The sequence below is a fragment of the Phasianus colchicus genome, chromosome 9, assembly GCF_987193195.1.
Source record: "Phasianus colchicus chromosome 9, bPhaCol1.hap1.1, whole genome shotgun sequence".
NCBI lineage: Eukaryota > Metazoa > Chordata > Aves > Galliformes > Phasianidae > Phasianus > Phasianus colchicus.
In genome coordinates this window covers 12,663,677-12,687,745 of record NC_143444.1, presented here as the reverse complement: position 1 = coordinate 12,687,745, position 24,069 = coordinate 12,663,677, and the positions used below count along the sequence as shown (strand labels likewise).

The following is a 24,069-nucleotide window of genomic DNA, read 5'->3' as shown; positions in this document are numbered from 1 at the left end:
GTAGTCTACAGCAATGGGACTTGTGGCTCAGCCCTGTTCATCAAAACTTTACCAAATGGTCATCATTTACTCTTGCATACAATTCCTGTACAAAATAATGCTCATAGGAAGATTATAACAAAGCTGCCTTCTGAAAAATAGGATAGCTCCTTGATATCTTGGCCTTTCAACAGCATTCCTTTTAATATTTTGTAAGTTATAAAAATCTCACTAACACTGTGTGTGATGGACTTTATGGCTTGAGTGTCTTGAATATGTAACCAGCTAGCCATATATTTCCATGTAATGCTTTGAGTTAAATATTACCCCTGGGGGGGAAAAAAAAAAGAAGAAAAAAAAATGAAAAACCTTAAAAATCTTACCTAAGAAGCATTTGACAGACTTTGCAAGATGTCACACGACTGAAAGTATGCATTTTGAACTCATGAAAGCTTGTGTCTGCATAATCTGGTCGTATGTTTGACCTAAAATAAAAAGTATTTTAAAATCCACTTTAAACCACGAAAATTTAGAACATAAAGCACTACTCACATCAAGAAATCTGAATCCAAGAACAATTAGCTTTATTTACGCTTCAATGATTTCCACTGAAGTGAACAAGAAATATGGAATTTATCACACATTTTGAAATGAAGACTGAATTATTACATTAAGCATACTTGATCCTTAAAACACCTCCCACAAATCATCTTAACTCCCACAATAACTAGATAATAATTATTACATATCAAAACTGTCTTCAACTTTTTATTCCTCTTCAGATAGAGACATTTTATGAAAAAAACACTCATTTCTTCCTTCTCAAATATTTTGTTACACAGATACACGGATCTTCAAAGAAGTGTAGCTCACAGTTTCAAAATCAATAGGTGAGAAAAATGTAACCAGCAAACTTGGGACAATTAGGCCACAAGAAGTCAACCGTTATAACTGGTAACTGATTTTTCATCTTTCTTCAATTCAGTAACATTCTCAAGCTAAGAAAATACAACTACTTAAAACAGAACCACTGAAATATTAGAGTGCATAATAGATCTCTAGATAACATTAACTTAGACTAAACTAGACAACAAGAATGTAAGTAGTATGCATTAACATACTTTAAAAATTATTCATCTTGGAATGTTTAGGACAGTATAGATTTCTGGTACTTCTTCCAAAAACAAAGGAATTCATGATGCATAGGAATTAAAATATTATTTTAAAAAAGAGGATAAGAGTGGAATAATCTACAATACTCAAAAGAAAGACCAGAAACTTTTCTGATATATGATTATAAACTCAGGCATTTAAGTTGGAAATGCTTATTAGGTAATTTTCATTTTTATGTATAATAAATAACTTCTGGACTAAAACACAGACCAGCCACAAACCATAATGAAACAAATATGAGTAAACATACAAGCATCAATCTCTCCAGGATTGAATGAAAAGACTTATGAAAAAAACATTCAGAGAATCTAAGTATCTAGTGTCAGAAAGGTCAGCCTTCTAATATGCCTGCTGAAAATGTATGTGCTGAAAAGAAAATTGTATTCAGAAAGAAAAGGAGATTTTTTCTTTTATGCTTGAGAAAAGCCTTTCAATCAGTACTATTTTAACTAGCTCACTAGAGTCTCTTTTTGCTATGCAAGATGTCAGTACAACGCCATCTACTAAAAAAGCATGGACATTACTCATTCAGAGGATAAAGATATAGGTGTCAAGATAAATTTATCTCCAGAATGAAATAACTTCTTAAACCAGAAGAACAATATAATGTTCTGGAGTTCTTAATTGAGTAGAGCAAGGCCTGTATTCAATAACACATTCAAGATATTTGCATATGTTCTGTTAAAACCTCTTAGGCTGCACAGTTAACTATGGACAATTCTGAAAACTCTCTAGAATTAGTCTCAGTACTCACAGTCTCAACAAAAGCAGCTTTTTATTTACTATTTTGTCCCAATCAGCAGAGCTTGTGTCACAAGCGCAAATCTAGTATTTAGAGACTCATCGCGGTTGAAATATATCAAATTAATCCTAACCACCATTTTTCAAGTACAAACCAAAGAAAAAGGTGCATCCCTTTCACTGGAACAAGTAAATCTTTAAAAAAAAAAAAAAAAGCACACCATAAGGAAAAAAAAGACAATCCTATCCTATACATGCAGCTTATGGTTAATTTAGACTTGTACTTAAAAATTCTCTTCTATTCTTCTTCTCTCAGACTCAAAGATCGAAATACATGCAAACTACTGAAAATATAACTCTTACTGACAGAGGTGATTCACAGGGTTCTTCTGTTTGTAATGGAGTTTCCTTATATTTTATAATGCCAGACCGTTTTATTTTGCAATGCTTTACAGAAAAATTCATTGAATGGGAAACAAGCACAGTCCTAAAACAGCAAAGAACAAAGCTGTCCACTCACGTAAGAGCTGCCACAGGACCTTCCACCTTCTGTCCACAAACTTGCTTTATTCCACTTGTAGACTTAGCTATCAAATTACAACATCCTAAATAAGTCAGGAGGATTATGGAGTTAAATCCCTACATCAGCTTTCTCTTGTCTGTTATTATCTACAGGAGGACTTATATTGGTTCCAAATACTTCTCAGATCTTAAGGATTGCAAAAACATACAATAAAGACTGAATTTCTAAGTCATATAAACCCCACCATGTTTCAGTTGAGTGATTCTACTCCACAGGTTGCTATAACAAATTCTCCATCTCAACAGATGTTTTCTTCACCACTCACAAACCTTTCCTATTTACTGCCACACCTCATGCATTTCTTTGCTAGCTAAAGCCAAAATAGCACAAACATCTTCTGAATCTTCCACCATCCAAAACATACTATTTTCTCTCCCTTCACCCATCCCCCTCAGTGCCATATTACTCAGAACTCAAACAAACAAACAAAAGCTTACATCACACACACATTATTGAGTCTGGAAGGGACTGCAGCCTCAGCATATTGTAGAGGATCCTGTGCAGGAAACAGCAGGAATAAAAAAGAAAAGAACACTTTTACCCAATCTCTCTTCTCTTAGGAGATACTTCCAAATACCTGCTTCAAAACGATCCATGCCATTACTTTCACTAAGAGCAACATTCCTGTTTTCTGTGCCTTCCTGTGTATTTTAGTAATCATTCACACTACCTGGCTCTAAACTGAGAGAAAACGGAAATGGACACGCATCAGGAAAATATGTTCTCAAATTCTGAGTCTGCTGCATTTCAAACAATTTTGTATGCAGCATCTACTAGGATTCTGTTTATAAAGAAGTAATTTAATAAAAATATTACTATTTAGATGTATTATTGGTTGATTCATCTTAAGAATGCTTTTCCTCACCCCTTAAAAAAAAACTTTCACATACATAAAAGCAAAGTTTCCAGTTGTCAGCATCCTGGCTAACTCAGTGGGAAAGAACAGTGCAAAATCAAAAATAGTGCTCATTCTCAAGGCAGAGTAACAATCTTCACATAGACAATTAATTAATGGCAATTGAAAAGATAAAGCTGCAATAAAGAACTTATGTGTATTATCCACTATACGTGTGGAGGTGGAATAAGGAAAGCTTTGTATAAAAAAAATTTATTTCAGGGCTAACTGTGGACAGTTTCGTATTCTACCATCTGATCAGACGTGCTGCATTATGGTAAATCCAGTTCTGTAGTCACACACTGTGTGTCGTGTCAGACAAGTCTGAGATGATATAAAATCATACACTATAACAGTATATATCAAGTTACAGTCTATAAACATCATCAAGTCTGAAACTTAAAGAATCTGGGAGTCTGATACTTCCATATATTACTTTCCAGCAATTAAAAAAATACTTACATAAAATATTTGGCATCTAATACTTGTTCTGTGATAACAAAAAAGATAACAAGAACTCATCTGTATCTGCCTATGCCCGAATTCCACAAAGATCATGAGAATTTCTTTTCCCCATAAACCTTTCACAGTGAACAGCATATACTACTTTTGGAATTTTTAAACATAGTAAATAAAGCTGGTAACGTCAAAAGAAAAACAGTAGTCACTGCACAGCGCACAACTTTTCTGTCGCCTCCAACCATACAGGAGCACTTGTAGGTACAGCACTGAAAGCCCTCCACCGACACTCTAAGAATACAGATCATAGCTACTATGATAACACAGTTCAAAAATGCATCTCATTTTTCAACCTACTTTTCCTTTTTACTTCCCAACAGGTAGGAGCATTCCAAAACAGATGAAAATTGCTATTAAGCTAATATTAAGTTCAATACTAAGAATATTGTCTTCTTTAGAAGGAGCATTTCTTGCCAGAAAAAAAAGGAACCCACGCACAACTGTTACAAAAATTTAAACATATGCTTAAAACAATTTCTGTGACTAGCATTAGGAAAACCTAATTTAGGACTTAAATTGGGTTTCATTTCCATCAGGCAGAGTGGGATAGTCTCCATTCCAGATATCTCACAGTTTGCTCAGCCCTTCCTCCACAGCTCACATCATCAGGTGCTACAGGCTCATCACAAATGAAACCTTTTATTCACCTTCTGTTTTTCAGCAACACTGCTAAGTGGTTGGAGCAGGAAATTATTCCTATATCAGGAATACTTTATCTAGGGTAAATAATGACAGAAAACATGTTCATCATTTCCTTGAAAAACTGTCTCTCTTTCTTACAAGCAGTGTGTGGGGAGTCAAAGTAGTTTCCCTTTTTGTCTTCTACTTTTTCCCCAGGCTGTTTTAACTCCTACGCTCTAGCAAGGACAAAATGTCAGAATACAGAAACAGTGAATCTGTAATTAAGAATTTTTTTTCCAATTCTCTCCTCAATTCAACAGTAGAATTTTTGTAAGGGACAACCATGAGTGTCCTCTCCCACACAACACTGGATCTCCATTACCTGATTTGCACCAGTCACTAGAGCAAAGTCCTTGGGCTGCCCCTGAGCCTTTTGAGTAAAGCTTTCTCTTTCCAAGTTATTTGAAGAATATTAGTCCCGCTGGGACCAATTCACTGCTACACCACCAACCCAGGTGCTTGTCTTGCTAGTCTCCTTTGTCATTTGGGCACTCCGTTCTCATCCTTGCATAAGCCATCGGAACGACCATTCAAGGAACAGAATGACCATCTGCTTCAGTCAGCCCTGCATCAGAACGCATCTTTTGTCTGAAAAGTCTGCAGAGTGTGGTGGAAGAAAGAATTAACCAAATATCTTACACAACCGCTCTCGATATCATGGAATTCCAAGCACACCATTTTTGCCTGTGAAATATTTGTCTTTTGAAAATACCCCTTGAAATTTGAAGTGCTTCTTATTTCTATCAACTTATCTGTCAGAAAACTAAATTGATGCATAGGCCACCCTGTCTTCAGCCACCTACAGTCTGCCTCAAACTTTTTAACCAGAATTAATTCTAGGAATAATTCACCTACCTTAACTGCATGACTGGCCACCCTAATGTTATAGACAATCCAGAGCTATCTTGTGAGATGGACAGACATCTACATGCCTCTTTCCATGCCTACAGACAAAGGAATAAATTTCTCTTTGCTATCTTATCTCAGAACACCAACATATTGTGCTTGTGAATAAAATGCAGCAGTTTACATTGTATTTTTATTGCTTTCTTATGGCAATTGTAATAACAGCTCAAAAACTTAAAGTAAATCCTAAACTTCAGGACATAAACACATGGCAAAAAAACACCAATAGTGAAGTTCAAATAAAGCAATGAACCTTGGCAATCTTGAAATATCTAACTATGTAAGCTTTATGCTTCCCTTTACAAAATTCTATTTTGACCATCTTGGGTCTAATGTGTTTCCAGGATGAATTCCACAAAGGGAAGAGTACAAACTGAATATCAAACAAATTATACGGGATGCGTTATTGTCATTTCTCTATTTGATCAAAACCATAGTCTGTTGAGGAAACATTAAGATCACAATGCCTGAATACCAATAGTATGTAACAGGCATTTGGCTACCATATAGCAGCTTTTTGATTTTTATCAGCATTCCTAAGCTTGTTTATTTTCAGCATGAGCTATACAAAAATATCTTTCACAACAGGAGGTCAGGCTAAATAAACAAATTGTAATTTCTTCAGGGGGCTAGGCACAAATATGCTTTCTTTTACCATCAATTTAACTTTCTCTACACGGTTAAGTCATAAAATAAAATATGCCAGGAAAAATACTAAAATCTCAGCTTGAAAATTCTTTTTTCTCTTCAAAAATAAAATATGACATTATTAAATATGCAATTGATATTGATGTATGTCCCAAGAAATCAAATAAAGAAAAGGCTAGAATTGTTTACTGTAACTCTTCACATCTTCCGCACATGGAAAACAGACATACAGACATCGCAGTCTTCATTTTCAGAAAAGCAATATTTGTTAAGAGAAACAACGAAGAATCCTTACTTCACAAATTCTAATACTGATTGCATCTTCCCCCTTGGATGTTGTACTTCTTCTGGAGATCCCTAAAAGATTTGCCCTTCAGATATTTTAGTTTTAGCCTTACTGACTCTAAGAGCCATTTTCTGAAATTTATTTCAAATGGACATACTACTGAAAGTCTGCTGGCTGCCAACAATGAACAGAAATATAGAAAAGGAATAATATTATGTTGATTAGATTAATTCTTACCGAAAGTTTAAATTCTAAGTAAGAAATTAATGCAATGCAAATAACATGAGCGCTACTGAAAAAAAAAAAAAAAGCACACAAAAGAGAAAAGATGGCATCACAAAGCATTAAGAATGCAAGGAACTATAGTATTGGAGCATTTGGAGTCTCTGGCCTCTTGGTTATGGGTATCGAGCTCTTCACACAGTACTTGTGACAAGCAGAAGCAGCCCCACCAGCTGCAGACAGTGGAAGGTTTCATACTGTGATTTCATATTTTGCAGGGCAGGAAAAGCCATAGGAACACTGCATAAGGAAAATAATCTCCTCTTTTATTCTAAATCTAGTTAGAATTTACAGGTACCCTTAACAGTACCAGTTAGAAAATGTAGTTTAAAAAGTCTCCCTGCAAGGTCCACTGCTGCTCTCTAGTAACTTGCTCTTCCATTTCTCCCATTGCATTTTGGGGGCCATTTCTTTTAATTACTTCTTTGGGAGCTTCTCCGTACTAGGTAGACTTCAGCAATTAGGACCTGCTCAGATCCCCTCCCCACTCCCTCTCTGGGTCAAGCCCGCTGAGGTGTTGCTTATACCCATTACAAACATTTCAATTAATATTGAAAAATTGCTTCTCTGGAGTACTTAATTAACAACTCAACTTCTCCCTCCCAGTCTCTAAGTAATTTTAATCTAAATTTATCTATCTTATTTGGAAAGAAAATAATGTATTAGTGAAAAAATTAATGAGAGATATTTGATATTCCTCAGATTTTTCCAAATCGCTTTTCCACCATGTGAGGAATATTTATGCTTCGCTACAGGAATCACAGCACATATAAAAAAAAGTGAGAAACAAATATATCATACTCAAGACTAACGCAAAATGACCCTTTGCAAATCGATGCACAGCGACCTCCTTTCAAAAATGAATTAGCAGCAAAACAAGATTGGGTATCAACAAGAGCAGGTGCTGACCTAGACACCGTTGAGTAAATGATTTCTTCTGTTACAAAATGCAGAGAAATCAAAGGCATTGTAAGCACTGACTGAATTGAGCCATTATTCCCAGGAAACAAACAGTAAACCTTACAGATATCACTGAAGTTATCATCCAGATGGCCATAGCTCAGTAGGATGGTCAGCTTGGATAGAAGAGGAATCATCTCCTCCTGCATGTTTCTGTGTGACCTGAAAAGCTGAAGGTACACAGCTATGGGTGCTCTAGGGCTGGGAGCAGGCTGACCTGCAAAGTCGCAGGTGCTGCGGTTAATAATATTTAGTCTTCCCCAAAAAATACATCTTGTGCAGGCAAAGAAGGGGGATAGGGAAGAGTGTTGGGCTGGTTTTGTATTTATGTTTTAAGGAGAAATGTAGGTCAGGTTTTGAAGCTACTATTCTCATATCAATTATTTGAAGAAATGCAATCACATCAGAAGAAATTAGGAAGGATTTGTTGTATATAGAACTTCACGAAATAGCCTCTAATTTGAAAAGCATTATTATATTTAAAAATGAGTAGCCATTCCATTTAGTTAAAACCCACCTTTAAATAATCATAACAAAAAATGCAGGTGCATGAAGTCTCAGATAAGTAGTCTGTATTTTTAAGTATTAAAAGAAGAAATACTACAGGAAGCTCAGCTAAATCTCTTTACCTTGAACTCTCCTCAACATCCAACCGTCAGTTAGACCTTCACATTTTAGAGATGTTATTATTCTGCACTCCATGTTAGGCTTATAAGAATTTAAAACACTCCATACAGAACTATTCAGAATTATGGACACTCTGAGCACAAGCTGCTAAAGAAAATTTTACCATGTATGTGATGTGAAATCTGATGCTATATTCATCCAACATAACGGTAAAGAAAAAGGCACAGATTAATATCTACAAATACTAGAAACCTTCGTTTTTTCTTACCATGCTATTAGTTGAGATCACCACAGAATATCAAACATAAATCTTCCTTAAGTATTTTAAGTCAATAATTTCTGCTGGTAATTAACGACAAAATGACAATTCTAAGTTAATTTCCTACTTAGACGTCCAGGTGACCAAATTCCAAAATTTTAAGCACCTTAGAACTTTGCTGTGTCAACCAGGTACTAACCAATAAAATGTAGCTAACATCTGTCACATCTGTGTTTAAATTTCTGCTGTCCATGTTATTACTTACAAAATTGAAAACTATATATGCCACAATCAAACAAGAAAAAAAGCTTCCAGACACATCTTCTATTAAAAAATTTCATGTAAAGTCTGTCCCCAAACATGTATATGACCTCACAGCCTGCTTTGACACACAGTAGACTTCCCCAAGAATCACACTGCCCACAAACCACTTTTGTCATGTTAAATTTTCACCATTTCAGATGATCACTTCATATAAAGGTACCATCCAACAGAAAGGCAGTTGTGTAATAAAATAGAGTGAAGGGCATAAATACAAATAATTAATTATTTTAGTATCTTTAAAAGGTTATGATTCTTATGATTTACCGTAAAAGATTAAGAGAAAACATTGTTCTTAAAGGGTGTTCTCACTAGACATGGACAATGTATTTTACAAGGTACATGAAATACATATTTTTACGTATTTTCAGCTCCCTTTCCACTTTCTTTTCTCAAAAAGCAACACTGATTACCTACAGTTAATTCATTGTCTCTGATCCAGCTAGGCTGTTATATTTCAGAACCATCTTTGAAGATGCTATTTACTGAATTAATCAATCAATCAGTCCTCCATATGTTAATATTCAAATATTCTGGTTTGTCACATCAAAGAGTCACCATCAAGAATACACGTTATATTATTAACCATGTCACAAGTAAATTGTCTGTTTGATCAAGAACATACAAGTTCTAAGACTTTCCTAGGAAATTCACTTATTTGATCATACAATGAGTGGCTTTTTTGAGATCAAACAATTTACTGTTTTAATTTTTTGGAAATGTAATGCGTTGTTTCAAACAAGATAATGTCTCTCCTTTGCCTTATTTTCAATTCACTTCCCTGAAAAGGATGAGAGATGGACCGCTTTGAGGTAATCTGTTTCTGTATAACATCCATAAACAATGTTACCCATTAAGAACAAAGATCACTCACATTTCAGTATTTGTAAATCAATATTGTCAGTACCTTATATGCCTTAGATATTACCTGGCTGAATCTTGTAAATAAGAGCTTTAAATTGGATTTTTAAGTATTAATTGCTCACTATGATAACCATTAAATGTTTTATATTCAGTTAAACGTGAATCAATTTTAAGTCTTTGTTTAGTAGTAGAAATTGTAGAAGTGTAAACTGGATAGGAACATAAAGCTGCAAATTGCTGGGCAAACAGCTAAATCTGCAAAGACAGACAAAAGGATAATGGGGAGTTTGCAGGGAGGAACAAGGATATCTGATCATATGGTGAAAGTATCAAGGACAAACATACAACCAACATTATACATTTAGAGTCTAGAAAAAATAATTAGGACATCATACAAAAATCTTTTTAGATGGTAGTACTTAATTTCTAAGACATGTTATCACTAACATCTTACTTCATGCTGATACAATTTTAAGAAATGCTTACTAACTTTCATAGTAGTGCTCCTCATACATATTAAGTTGTGAAAGTGCAAGGACAGGAACATCTTTCATGCTTGTGAACTGGAAAATACAGTATCTAAATGGACTTGTTTATAATTGTTTACACGCTGTTTTCAAAAACTGTTTTGCTTTCACGTTCTGTGCTATTCTTTCACTGTGCTCTTAACCACCTACAAATTCTTCACACTGTTTTTGCTGTGCCTGGAATAATCTAAAGGAATCACACAGCTATACAGTGAATGGTTGCCTGTAACCCTGAAAGACATTTGATCACAAACAACTGGAGTCTTAGCAAAGCACAGGCAGCCATGAACTTGGTATTCATTTGTGCAGTACTGAATTATTCATACTGATGGAGAAGCACTGGCAGACGTTTGTTTATTGCTTTGGTAACCTACTATGTGAAGTTGGTGTAAGTGAAACACCTTTCGAGGCTATTTGAAAAATGCAGCAGATATCTAAGGCTTTTAAAGTGCTCTGATAAGAAAGCTTTAATTTAATATGTCAGTGTTCAATATGTCAGAGCTCAAATATTCTCTCAGAAGGAGTCTTAATGCATATGCATTATTAATAATCTATCTCAGGGAACAGATCTATTTAAGCAGAATCTGACCAATGTCATTAGTCACAGAGTGCAAATTTGGAAATAGGTAAGAGCAATTTTCACCTAGCCTGTGTCACGTACCAGTATTCTATAAAACCTAGAAAACCAATGAGCTATCTACAATTTATGTAGCTTGCTTAATCTAAAATGTTACGTGCGCACACCTATCAGGCTTGAGAATGAATGAATCTCAAGAATATTTCCCTTCAATCAGATGATGTGTTCCATTTCCCTTGAGTTGAACAGTGTGAATTGATGTCTAATTGAAACAATTTTTCAGAAATGTAGTAGCTGTACCTGAGCCACTGTGCAAGTTGCTTAGCTGCCTAAAAACTTAATACAGAGTAGACAAAATAAAAATAAAAAATAATAAAACAAATCTTGTTTTTAAGGGCTATAGAACCTTTTATGTATGAATATCTCCTCTATTTGGATATTTTGGATATGGGACTGAAAAAAAATATTTCAGATTCATTAACTCACAGAAATCATCATGGGTTTCTCGCTTATGTTTCAGGCATGATGTTAATACTGTGATTTCAGTAAAAACGTCAAAGCACACACTGCAATCACATCACTTCTCAGGATGACATTTTAAAAAGGTACATTAAAAAAGGCCAGTCTGCCTGCAAGGTGTTTTCATGCACTTTTTAGTCTGTCAAAAAGAGATGTTGAGTAAAGACTAATTAAAAGACACGTTACAACATTGTTGCATGAGGTTTTGCAATATTTATCCCATGTATTTTGAAATCCAGCAGTGTTAAACTCAAGTAGAGGCTCTGAGCTATGTAAGCCTGACTCTGGGCAGAATACTGAAGTAGACAAACTCCACGCACTCCTTTCAGCTTCAGTTCTTCGGTTTCATTTTTAAGTGCATTTCTGCACAACATGTTCCTATCTAGTTTGCTGATGGCCATTTTTAGAGTAGACTACAAAGCACAAGGAGAAAAAAAACAATTAAATTAGTGAACTGGACATTATTCAGGACAAATCAGCATAATATATGGCATTCTATATTACATTAATGGATTCAAACATTAAGTCAATGTGAAAACGTAATACATGGCCTTTGAAGGAAAAGGTCTCAAATGCCATCATGAGGACGACCTCATAGAACTGGCTCCATGCTCTATCGAGATTAACAAACCTAGCACAAAGTAATATTTAGTGGATGGAAGTAAATGTTCAATGTCCACATGAGATTGTGTAATAGTAAAATAAAAAAACTATTTATTCTTTCATCTTATAATGAAAGAAAAAAGAATGAAACTCATTACAGCAATGATGAAAAAAGTAGTTGCCACATAAGACATTAAGCCTGATAATTAGCCAGGTGAGTAGTTCTAAAGCCCAAGTAATACAGCTGAAGTATATACACTCAAATTAGAGGAAGACAATTTTAGCATTCAACAATTTCTTTCAATAAAGAGCTGCTTGCATGAAATTCACTGACAGAAGATATTATTCAATGGTTTGGGGGGCTTTTTTTTTTTTTTTAAACATGCATTAAAAAACTCTGTACGAGAACTTTCTAGAAAAAAAGCAGTATCGACCAGTGCTGCAACATTTTATGTAATTTGTAGGTATGAGACATTTGTTCTGATTACTCTGGTTCTTTTTTTCCACACAGGAGGAAAAAAAAGATTAGATGGGACATTTTACTAGAAAAACGTATCAAAATTGTCTTGCACTTGCAACCAGTTTTTGAGGTTTTAATAGTTAGCATGCAGCAAATAAGCCGTGCACAATCACAGCTGACAAACTCTCACTTAATACAAGTCTCTAGTGTGGCTGAGTAATTTGGTGCAGTAATTTGGCTGTACATTTCTATTAATATTATCTTGGATATGAAATGACTCTACGCTTAAACCAATGCTATTCGACACGCTAGATTAAACAAGTGCTCCACATCTAGTAAAGTCTTTGCAGTACTATCTTTAAAAAGGTGCTTATTTACCCATACAGCTATAAGCTCATCTATTATTATTAATAGAGTTCCAAGAACAAAGTAGCAACCACCCAAATTAACCACTACTGCTGTTAAGTAGTGCTTCTTCTGAGGCAATAAGCAATTACAGTCTCACTGTGCACCGGAACTTCCACTCACACCAGCAAGAGGGAACAGGCACGCCAAGAGCAAACTAAATCAGGGTTCTCACTAAAATATATTTCAATTGTGTGGCAAAGACTTCTTGAATTCAGAACCCAACCAAGTTTCAGCTTTGAGAGTGTGACTGCAGTGGTGATGGGCGCTGCCCCAATGTTCTGCCTCATTTTACTGCTCAGAAAAAAAACAAAGCTCCCAGCAAACCAGTTTCTCAAATTGTACAAAATACACTAAAAAAAAAAAGGAGACCAGGGGCAGACTCAACTTCAACACTGGAAATAACTGTGAAAAGATAAACAGTGCCAAATACAACTGTGCTGCAGTTCTACTGTTGCTGAGAATGTAGTGTGTAATGGCTCCATCATTTCATCCAAATGAAAGCATTTGGAAAAATAAAATGGAGGTGTTGTTCCATTATGTATTATCTAAATAAAGCAGCAGTCACTGCTTTAAAAACAAAAAAACACTACTTGTAGCAGAACTACTATTTGAATAATAACATATTCAGTTCCATATTAACAGTAACCAGTAGTTCCCAGCCTCCCTCACGACGAAACAACTCAGAATATATACAATAACAACAGCGCAAGCCAAGAGGTAGAATATTTTTTTATGGTTTAAAGTAGTTTTCTAACAAAGTTAACTAGTATGAAAAGTAGCACTCTGAAAATTGCACTGGGATTTCTAAGTTTTGCCATATCAAGTATGCCTAATGTATTCTGCCCCTCAAGCTGAAACTAAGCCCAGTCTGCAATCCTGTGTTCTCCTGTATTTCATACTTCATCAATAACAGAAGCTTTCCATATCTAGAGACAAATTCTCATCTCAGTTACACTAGAGCAGCAAAAGAATTATTCAGCTGATTTCACTGGTGTTAGGTCTTGTCTACGATGAAAAGATTTTAACAGCATTTTTCTTGAAATACTTCTACAGGTTCTGGAACCAAAGTAAGTTGTCTTTACAGTAAGTGCCTTTTCAGCAATAACTATTATCGCTGTTGCTCATAGACCAATATAAACATCCAACCTATGAATGCAAAATTGCAGCCTAACATAGTTATGCCAATGAGTTATTCGAGGGGGAAAAAAAAGGGTTACTCTTAATTTATAAATTTTAAGAGAGATCCTAATCTGTTCTTTTGTTAATTCTTAGATTAAAACTTGCAGACACCTGATTTCATTTATAACGCTATCCAGAAGGCAACAGAACTGCACTGAAATTTAGTCTGGAACTGTAAACAGCATCAATTGCTGATAATCAAAAAGCATCTAATGCAACCCTTCTTAACTGTGCCATTTTTGCAGTCTCTGTAAAATTTAAAAATAACAAGAAGCATTTTGCCCAAGAAAGTGGTAATTATTATTGAGTATGATGAATAACTGCATACTTTTAGTCATGGCTACTTTTCAGAGTGGAATGACACTACTACAGTAGGCAACCTACTTAATAAGCAATGACACCCCAAAAAACAAATCAAATCAACCATCCAATTCTTCAGAAGCTGGCTTCATTTATTCCCAAACTCTTGTAGCTTAGGACTGATTAGAATATCATTATTTCTATATACACTGAGGTATGTTTTGAGAGAGCTGCTGTGGGAAATATGCTATAAGGTCAAGTCCCTGTAACAGACTAGGTAAAGGTATAAGAGCTTCATAAAGTACAAACGCTTCACATTTAAATCTTAGTGGTTATAAAGAAACAAAGAAAAAGCATCGGCTGATGCAAATCATACCACTGTATCATGTTACATGTTAGCCCTGACCTGTAGTAACTCTGCTCCTCCAGTTCCCATGCTTCTGCATTTTAACCTTTAATCACACAGGAAGAGGTTAACCCAGAGGCATGGAGGGATGATCATCTATGCAAGACGAGGCTGGCGCCACCATACTCATTTTTAGTGAGAAACCTCATGATCCCTAGAGGAATGAGTACCACAATAACCTGTGAGCCCTGCAGGCCCAAATCTCTCTGTTCACGAGGGCAACTGGCAACAGCAGCCCTCCTTGCAAAGGCATATCTAGGGGCAGCGCTGAGAGGAGGTGAGTGAGGCAGAGGGGCTAGACCCAGCCCAACTCTTAACTAGGAGCCTCAGGAGCTGCATGTGTGCACACAAGGGATGGGGATGTCCTCAGGCACTAGAGACCAGAGAAAATAGAGGAGAGGGCAAGAAAACATGCCTGCACAAAACTAAAAAGATATTTGAGAATAAATGAGGAGGTGCTCCTGGAGAAAACATTAAAAAAAAAAAAAAGAAACTTAACCGACTCTTAATGATCTCCTTAACATTTCTGTTGTTGGTTTTCCAGATTTTTTGCACACAAGTATGAGATATGAAGTCTGAAAACCAATCAATAGTTGCAGAGCTAAAGCTGAAACATCTGAGTTCCTCATGATTTCCATACATGTTCTATTCAATGTTTGTCTAAATATCAATAATGACAATAAAACAGCAGGGAGAACATGGACAGAAAGATAGGAAAAGGTGAGGTATGCAGCTTTCTGCATACTTAAAGTCTTTTCCCATTTCTCACTACAACATTCATTTCTGCCAAAATTTGTGATCTCTTTCTTTGCTAAAATCAGCAAGATTTTTATGGTTAGAGGGCGTCATTATATCTTTCCAGCTCAGGTTGTCTTCCCTTTTATTTTCATCTAAATCATTAACACTCATCATACAGAGGTTTTGAAGGAATATATATAGCTTATAAGCAAGTTCCAGTCATATCAGCTCATAACAGCCTTTTTCTCCACTCCGCAAACCTTTGCAATCACATCCAAAAAAACCTTATTAATGCTATCTCTCTATTTTCACAGGGACTATCTCACTCTCTCCCACACTTTTTTGCTTTTTTTTTTTTTTTTAATAAAGCATGCATCACTTTGTCATCCAATTCCCTTGTTCACATCTTTTACATGTAATAAAAATATCTGAGGTGTCAATAATCATAGTTGTCTTTCCAAGAAGAATCAGATATGGAAATATATCTCATGCTGCATACCAATAATGTTACATGCAGTGCTTCATCTGAACAACTTTGAGAAGTCTAAAGCAGTCTGCTACTTTTAGTTCAAAATAAATAGAGGAAATCAGAGTTTTGAAATGAAATGTACTAAGTTGAGCAACTTATTCCAAATACTAAATGTTAGATTAGTTAAAAACTAGCTAGAAAAATGCCAGAATCCCCTCTCTTAAGTCTTCTGCGTCATCTTTCAAAAATATATTTAAACTACTCAAAATTAAAATGGGAGAGGAAAAGTTATCAGAATGATATGTTAAAGACATATTTGTTAAAATAATTATTATTTCCCCCTCAGCTGTTTAAGACAGCATTACTGAAGTAGTCTTAGCAGCAGATTTGGCAATACATAGTCTAGAGTGCCCTCTTTCTTTTTCAAGAGGAGTTTCAGGGAAATACCACATTCATGAAGATTAGTGTTTTTCAGAAAGTCAAACAAAATAGATAACTAGCCTGTATTAAAAAATAAAACGTAAGTGGTATAGTTTAATTTAAGTGACATTTTTACACTTGAGTAACATGATTTTACTTTAACACAAATACTTACAGAGCCATTTGAAATTGTTCAAGCCATTTTTTCTTCAAATCTTTAGTTTTGCAATAAACTTCTAAACCATTTTGACCTTGGATATGAATGAGGTAGAAGCCATAAGACCACTGTAGAAAAAGATAGGCAATACACATCACCAGTTACGCAGTCCAAAAAAAAAAAAATGAATGAAAACACAACTCTGTGTTCCTTAATAAAAACCCTTATTCTCCTAAACACCCAGAGCACACTATTCTATTGACATGGGAATATTTTACTCAAATGTTTTAGCTACATCAGAATAAACAAAGTTGAAATTTCTAAATACTCATCTTGGCTTTTGGATATCTCAAACTTTGTATATAAATTATATACGTATATTCTAAATTCCTGCGAAAAGGTTTCTAACTGCTGTCAAAAATGTATATGTTCTACATGAACATTATTAACAAGTACTTACTTTTTTATTTTCTTTATCAGTAGTGGGGTTATTTGTAATTTTGTATTTCTGAAGATCTATTATTTCCTTCATTTCGTAATTATCACCTCTCCGTTTGCAAACAATTACAGCCAGATCAAACAAGAAGATATGCCTATGAAAATACAATGTAAAGAGAGTTAAAAACATTCCAGATAGCCAGCATACCAAGTCTCATCTTATAAACCTTTGCCTGTGGCGCTTAAAACTTTGAACAACTGAACTACTGAATATCAAAACAAGAAACACTGAAAGTACTCTTGCTACAGACATAGATTATCTTACATGATAATACAATAGCTTATTTCCCATACATAATTTCTTCGCAAATTCACTTGCTAAACAATGATGGTGGCTATGAATGCACAGTGAAATTACTCTCAAGAATCACTGAACTGACCTCAAACATGCAAAGAGAGTTACTTCACAGGCATTTTAATAGCAAACACCAGAAGTCATGACATCACCTGTCTTGCCTCGCACGTTTGTCTAATGTAGTTATCCTTATTTCCCCATCACCCTGAGGTCTTCCATACTGTAAGAGGGAATGATTCTGAAACAGAAATAATATGCTTGATTCAGTACAACAAAAGTGGTAAGGTAACACACTCAAATGTTAGACCACTCACTCCTTTTACCCCAGAAAAGGGCTTTTCAGGTCTCTGTCATTTAAACTAAATATAATGACCACTCCAAAAGTAATGCCTCTTATTTTGTTATCTTGGCCCTTCACATAAGAGGCGGATATTGCAGGTTGAACCTTCTCATCAGTATTCCATTACATTTTGTTGCTTTGTAACTAATGGCAGCAGAGGGACAGTCTGAGAAAACGAAGTCAGACCTGGAAGCACATAGGATGTAAAGGCATGTCACTGAATTCTTCTACGCAGAAAAAATGGCACCCATTGACATTCATTGATGCTTGCTGAACATTTACGGGGACCAAACAGTGGATGTGAGCACAGCAAGTGCTCATGGGTGGTGCATTTGAGCAGTGGTAACACTGACATGAACGACAAGCCAAGTTATGGACAGCCATGCATACTTTTACGAGCACAGCATGAAGGCTTTATTACTGGTTAAAATGCATAGCTGATGGTGTTAACTACATTGAAAAATAGCATTTTGTGGCTGAGAATTTGCTCTATCAAGCAGTGCTATTGTGCTTTTCATCTCTGTTGTAGTTTCCAGGGAAATAAATAGGAGGCATTACTTGAAGAGCAACCTACATACAATAGGGCTCAGATTGTTCTATATTTGTCTTCAGACAAAGAATTTTTTGTATTTCAAAATCATCTGAATCGCTGTACAAATACAAACATTTATCTACACTAATACTTGTAACTACATATAAACTCCCAGCAGGGATTTACAGAGTTTTAGCAGATATCTCTGCAAGCAAATCATCATTCTATCATTCTAGACCAAGCAAGTCATACTTGCACATGAAGTTCACCAAGATTACTTACTATCTTCCCATATAAAAGGAATAAAAATATACATATATCATCACATTTGATCAAAAGTTACTAAGAACTGTATAAGCTAAAATATCACATACCAAATTCTCTATTGATAGCTGAAATTGTCTAATTTCACGGAGCGTTTCATTATCTCTCTTCACTTCATTTACATATTGAGCCAAGTCCTAGAGCATCAACCAGAAAAGGGAAAAAGTCCAAAACAAACCACTTCAATGCATTATTTCAGCAAATTTATTTCTAGTTCTGTCTTAGGCTTATCTTCACATTTAAATAAGTGCATACATACATATAGTCAAATATATACATACTTGATATTACTGAATTACCAATCTGTCTGACTAAATACATTAAAAAAGCCTCTGCACATCTTAAATAAAATATACAGCTTTCTTCATTTTATCTGTTCAAATCCAAATCCTGCAGCAAGAAAGGACAACATACTGTTTAGTTGTTGTTTTTTCTTTTAAAGGGGTGACTTTCTGGATTTTGTTAATGACTTATTCTAAAAACCGAAGATGGAAATGTAATTTATACAGTACAGCTGTGGCCTAAAGAAAGGTCAACATTCAAAATCAGATAATAGAACAGAAGCTAAAAATAGAATATAATAGAAAACATATGTAATGCTCCTCAAAAGTAAGGATTTAATTTATGTGAAGGAATGCATGTTAAGAGGGACATAAGAAGCTACTGCAGAGTAATAGTGTTGTACAGCAGAAAGAAGATATTACACAGATTTTAAAAGTGTCCTTAAAGCGATATACTACTTAAATTAACAGGTTGAGATCATTATTGTCTTCCTTACCAGAGCACATAACATACACATTTCACTAAAGCCTTTAAACAGCTTTGAATGTGCTTGAGTAATAGTGATAATTTGCTGAGGCTTCTCTGTTTATGGCTAAAGATAAGAAGCAAGCAGCAGTGGTAATTGGTGAGGTCAGGGATGCTGAGAGCAGCGGTTAGAAAAGGTATTCTGATCTTCACAACTTGCTTTTACTGTATCCTTCAGCACGACTACAAATTTGGGGGGTTAGGAAAAGGATATATATTCTAATAAAATTTTAATCAGAATCTAAGAATAGCTGCAATTATCATGCCAGTTTCCCAAAGGAATGCTAACAGGATACATTCACATCAGTCTTCCAAGAGTTGGTGTAGAAATAAAATAACCTCTTGATTGTTGCTTAAAGACAAATGACACATTTTCTTTGCAGGGTGTGGAACCCTCTTGTTGTCAGTTTTTTTCCAAATATCATTCCCAAGCAAACAAATGAAAGCCTTTAGAAGCAACAAATCTATGTTGCATGGCTATTTCTACTGCTCTGACAGGGCTTAGTATGGAAGGATATGGTTTAATTGGGAGGAAAATGATGATGTGACCTTAGTGAGAGATGCCAGTTCCTGCAGAATTATTTATTATTATCATTGGCTGGCAGGCAGGACACAACTGCCACAATCATTCTGACAAAAGTTTTCTTAATTGGTCTTATTTTGTGTCCAGCCATCACCAGAAAAAATGAAGCACATAATCAAAGAAGAAAAAAAAAGTGAAAAAAAAAATAAAACCACAGTTGTTTTCCCCCCGGGCCTGGGGCCCCCAGTACAAGAAGGATGTGGAGCTCTTGGAGTGGGTCCAGAGGAGGGGCACTGAGATGATCAGAGCCCCAGAGCACCTCTCCAATGAGGAAAGGTTGAGGGAACTGGGCTTGTTTAGCTTGGAGAAGAGAAGGCTCTGGGGAGACCTCATTGCGGCCTTCCAGTGCTTGAAGGAAGCATATAAACAGGAAGGGGAATGGCCGTTTACAAGGGTGGACAGTGATAGGACAAGGGGGAATGGTTTTAAACTGAGACAGGGGATGTTTAGGTTAGATATTAGGAGGAGGTTTTTCACACAGAGGGTGGTGAGGCACTGGAACAGGTTGCCCAAGGAGGCTGTGGATGCCCCATCCCTGGAGGCATTCAAGGCCAGGCTGGATGTGGTTGAAACTAGATTATTATTGCAGTCCTTTTCAACCCAGGCCATTCTATGATTCCTATCCAATTACCAGCAACCAAGATGCCTGCCTTGCCACCAGCTGGAAGCAATGCTGTGCCACTCCCATTTCAGGCATATTCCTTGGGAGACTATCACACAAGTGCTCTCTGCATTCACTGTACAGAACTGGGAAACAAAAAAGGGGAGCCAAAAACCTCACTTGCGAGTCTGTATTCTAGGAATTCAAGTAGCAGCATAGGCAGCTGCATGACTGAAAACTTACTTATTTTGACTTCTGCATCTCCTGTGGTCGATATAGACTGCAATAGAAGGAGATATGACCTATACTGTATTGGCTTCCCCCCACCACAGGATAGAAAAAAACTCAATTTCACCACATCAATTTCACAACTCATGTAGTGAAGCCAAGTGAAGCAGAAATTTCACTGTACAGAGGAACACAAAGTAATATTAAGGCAGTACTTCTCTTCTATATAGCATTTGTTTGTGCCACTTGCAGGAGATGTACAGTGACAGGTACTGTACCCTAAAGAAATATACCACTAATTTCAAGGGTAAAGCCACAGAGATCATAGAAATAGAGTCTTCCAAAGAAAGATGTCTTCACCTCATTGGGAAGCCACTGACCTTGATTAGAATTGGTTTAGAGTTATAGAAATAGTCCTATGCTTTGGAACTAAGACCAAATTTATTGAAACACCTGCTGCTTACCTCAGTACACAGCAAAGTAATAAGAAAAGTAAGTTGAAATGAGGAAGCTCCATTTCATATATGCTCCCCTTCAGAAAATTACTGAATTTGTTCCAAGACTTGGGGAAAGCCTTCAACTACATACTCACAAAGCACACAATGACTTCAGCAAATATATATTTGATCTGTTGTGAAGAACACTGTTTTCCAGGAAATATAGTTGTGAACTACCATTTTAAATGCCAACACGGATATAAAAACTTAATCAGCACGACTTACCTTCATTGCATCAAGCGCCAGTTTTAGATTTGTTTTCTCCAGGGGATCTGTAGTGTGCTTTACCAGCTCCTATTGACAAAAGTAGTTAAAACTTCTCACCAATTGTCTGACAGCTGAAAACTGAAGTTATTACTCCATGCATCATTCCTCAACAACCACCAACACACTCCACCCAAAAAAGAAAAACCCCACACCTAAGAACAGAAAACACAATTTGAGAATTCACATTTTCTTCCCCAATGTGACCAACTTATAAGCTGAGCAAGGACTGCTGCAAACAAATAATTGGCAAAGATCATTTAAGAATGACATAGTCTAAACATTGATATTCGTATTATTACAATAAGTAGAAACCAATTTTGCCTTCATAGCGATTAAGTATTGCCAAACGGATCATTAGTCAAGTTCATTTCCTCACTGCTATCCAGTGTATAATCCCATTCCAAGGAATTCACTTGGCTGCAGACAGGGACACACGCTACCAGTAAGATCTCAGCTAACTGGACAACTACCTAAAAAGTCACTGTTTCATCAGGCCTAAGACAAAGCTGACTCAGAGTACACATTTAAATCACATATAAATATTCACAGATTTTTTTTAGCCATTTTCCCTTTGGAAAATAAAAGGTTTTTTCAAGTTCTTCTTAAGCTAAGAAGTAACCTACTAAGGAAACAGAATATTTGTTCTTCAGGATTTGAAAATAAAATTATACATCCCAGCTAGCTTCCTTAAAATCCTAAGAAATAAAAAAATATATATATATTTCAAATTACAATTTTAAGAGTTTTACTAGAATTTTTTCGTTTTAAGTCTATAAAATATTTTTTGTACAATGTGTATTTTTACTACGTTATCTCAAACTTTAGAACATAGTGATACATCATATTTCATCTTCTCGTAATATAAAATGTTGATTATAAAGCTACAGAATCGTAGAATCATAGAATTGCTCAGATTGGAAAAGACTTTAAAAATCATCAAGTCCAGCCACCACCTAACCATACTACCCTAACTCTAATAACCCATGTTTTTTAAAAAGCAGTTTGGTCATTTATTTTGTTCCAAATTTCTGTTGGTCGAAATGCTGATGGCTCAGAAATATTTCAAAAACTTAATATGCCAAATCTATGTTGTTCCATAGAATAAAAATTTACTATACAAGCAAGCAGTAGACCTTTTTTAAAACAACATTTTACAAGCATCAGCAGGGCTGACAGTCTCATATAATAATATATTTCTTTGCAGCTGAACTAATGAGTCTCCTGGCACAGCTATCAAATTAAATTTATAAGACTCTCCACCCTTATTATAGGGCTAACTGTGAGAGCTCGTGCTTTGTGGGTTATAACAAGAAGCATTTCAAAATAAATATGGCTTTATTGTAATTTATGACAGCAGAAAAGCATCTTAAAAGTAAGCTGTAAGTATGGTTCAGTTTCTTTGTTGGGGGATAACGATCCACATTTCAAAGCACCACGATTATAGCGTGCTACTACTAACCATTTTAAACATAACAAGAATGAAAGGTTCAAATACTGGGAAACAGCTGTGTTTTTTCATCATTCTCAGAAATGCATCAGCTCTGAGGAATCATCTCTTTAAGAAAACCTGCACTTCACTGGATTTTATTTCATTACAAATTAGTCGCAAATCTATGGAAATATCAGTTACCTTCCTTTGATAAAGGCTTTTAAGCTCTCATTCTTATAAACCACTGATGATAAACAATCACAGTTCTGTTATTCAAAAATAAAATACCTGGAGCAGTAGGTGGTATTTTAGCACTCTTTGCATTGGAACCACTAAAAGATCTCGCAAAGTAAATTTCCCATTGTTGGCCCTCTTAGAACATTCCTAGTTTGAAACAGAAAAATAGATTAGGACAATAATTTTTAAAAAAAAAACAAACACAACATTTACTTTCCATGAATAACATGTTGAAGAGATACATTGGCTATGGTAATAACTTCAGCAAATTTGAGATAAAGGCTTTCAACAAACTGGAACAAAATAGTTGATATGAGAGTAAAATCTGAACAAAGACTGTGTCTAGACATTTGTTCTTGGATATTTCACAAGAAAAAACACGGACTAAACATCACAACAGAAATGAGGCATAGGATTGAAGTGGGGAAAAAAAAGACACCATCTATAAGCAGAGCGAAGAAGGCAGACATTGCAACTACCTTCAAAAAAGCAAAAGACAGTTTTGAAAGCAAATGCTCCTGAAAGCCATTTCTGGGCAAACAAAGAAGGTGACTGGAAATATACAGAAAAGATTTGCTACAGTTACACCAATGTCTGAGTTAACTGCTTTCCCCTCTTAGTTAACAGCTTTAATATTTTTAGCAGGAAAGTGGAAGGATATCCACAGCATGTCCACATACAACACCAGATTGCAGCTGCAGCTGATGCTCTTTAGGAAACATCCAGCTGGAACCTCATGAAGCCATCAAGGAAAAAGCAAAGTCCTGCACCTTGAACACACTAAATTGGGACATATTAACCCTGAGCACCAGCCAGTAGCCCAGCTGAAAAGAACAGGGGTTCTTGGTAGGCAGCAAGTCCTAAGAAGCTTCAAGATGGACTTATTTGGCATAGTAGTCGTCCGCAATTCTGTATTCTCAGCCAACATATGACTAACAGAGGAA

At 35.6% G+C, this 24,069-nt stretch overlaps 1 protein-coding gene across 6 annotated transcripts in view; it reads right to left on the bottom strand.

Annotated features, from left to right (window-relative positions):
- The window catches only part of VAV3 (vav guanine nucleotide exchange factor 3), a 195,211-nt gene that overhangs the window by 65,423 nt on the left and 105,719 nt on the right, over positions 1–24,069 (bottom strand). For all 6 annotated transcript variants that reach the window (XM_090146214.1, XM_090146215.1, XM_031595857.2 and 3 more), the window contains exons 10-16: positions 23,177–23,272; positions 21,418–21,486; positions 18,527–18,613; positions 17,433–17,518; positions 16,948–17,080; positions 16,506–16,615; positions 363–464 (exon numbers count right to left, since the gene is read on the bottom strand). In XM_090146214.1, coding sequence (XP_090002340.1) covers positions 363–464; positions 16,506–16,615; positions 16,948–17,080; positions 17,433–17,518; positions 18,527–18,613; positions 21,418–21,486; positions 23,177–23,272 — 683 coding nt within the window. The remainder of the gene's footprint in view (positions 1–362; positions 465–16,505; positions 16,616–16,947; positions 17,081–17,432; positions 17,519–18,526; positions 18,614–21,417; positions 21,487–23,176; positions 23,273–24,069) is intronic.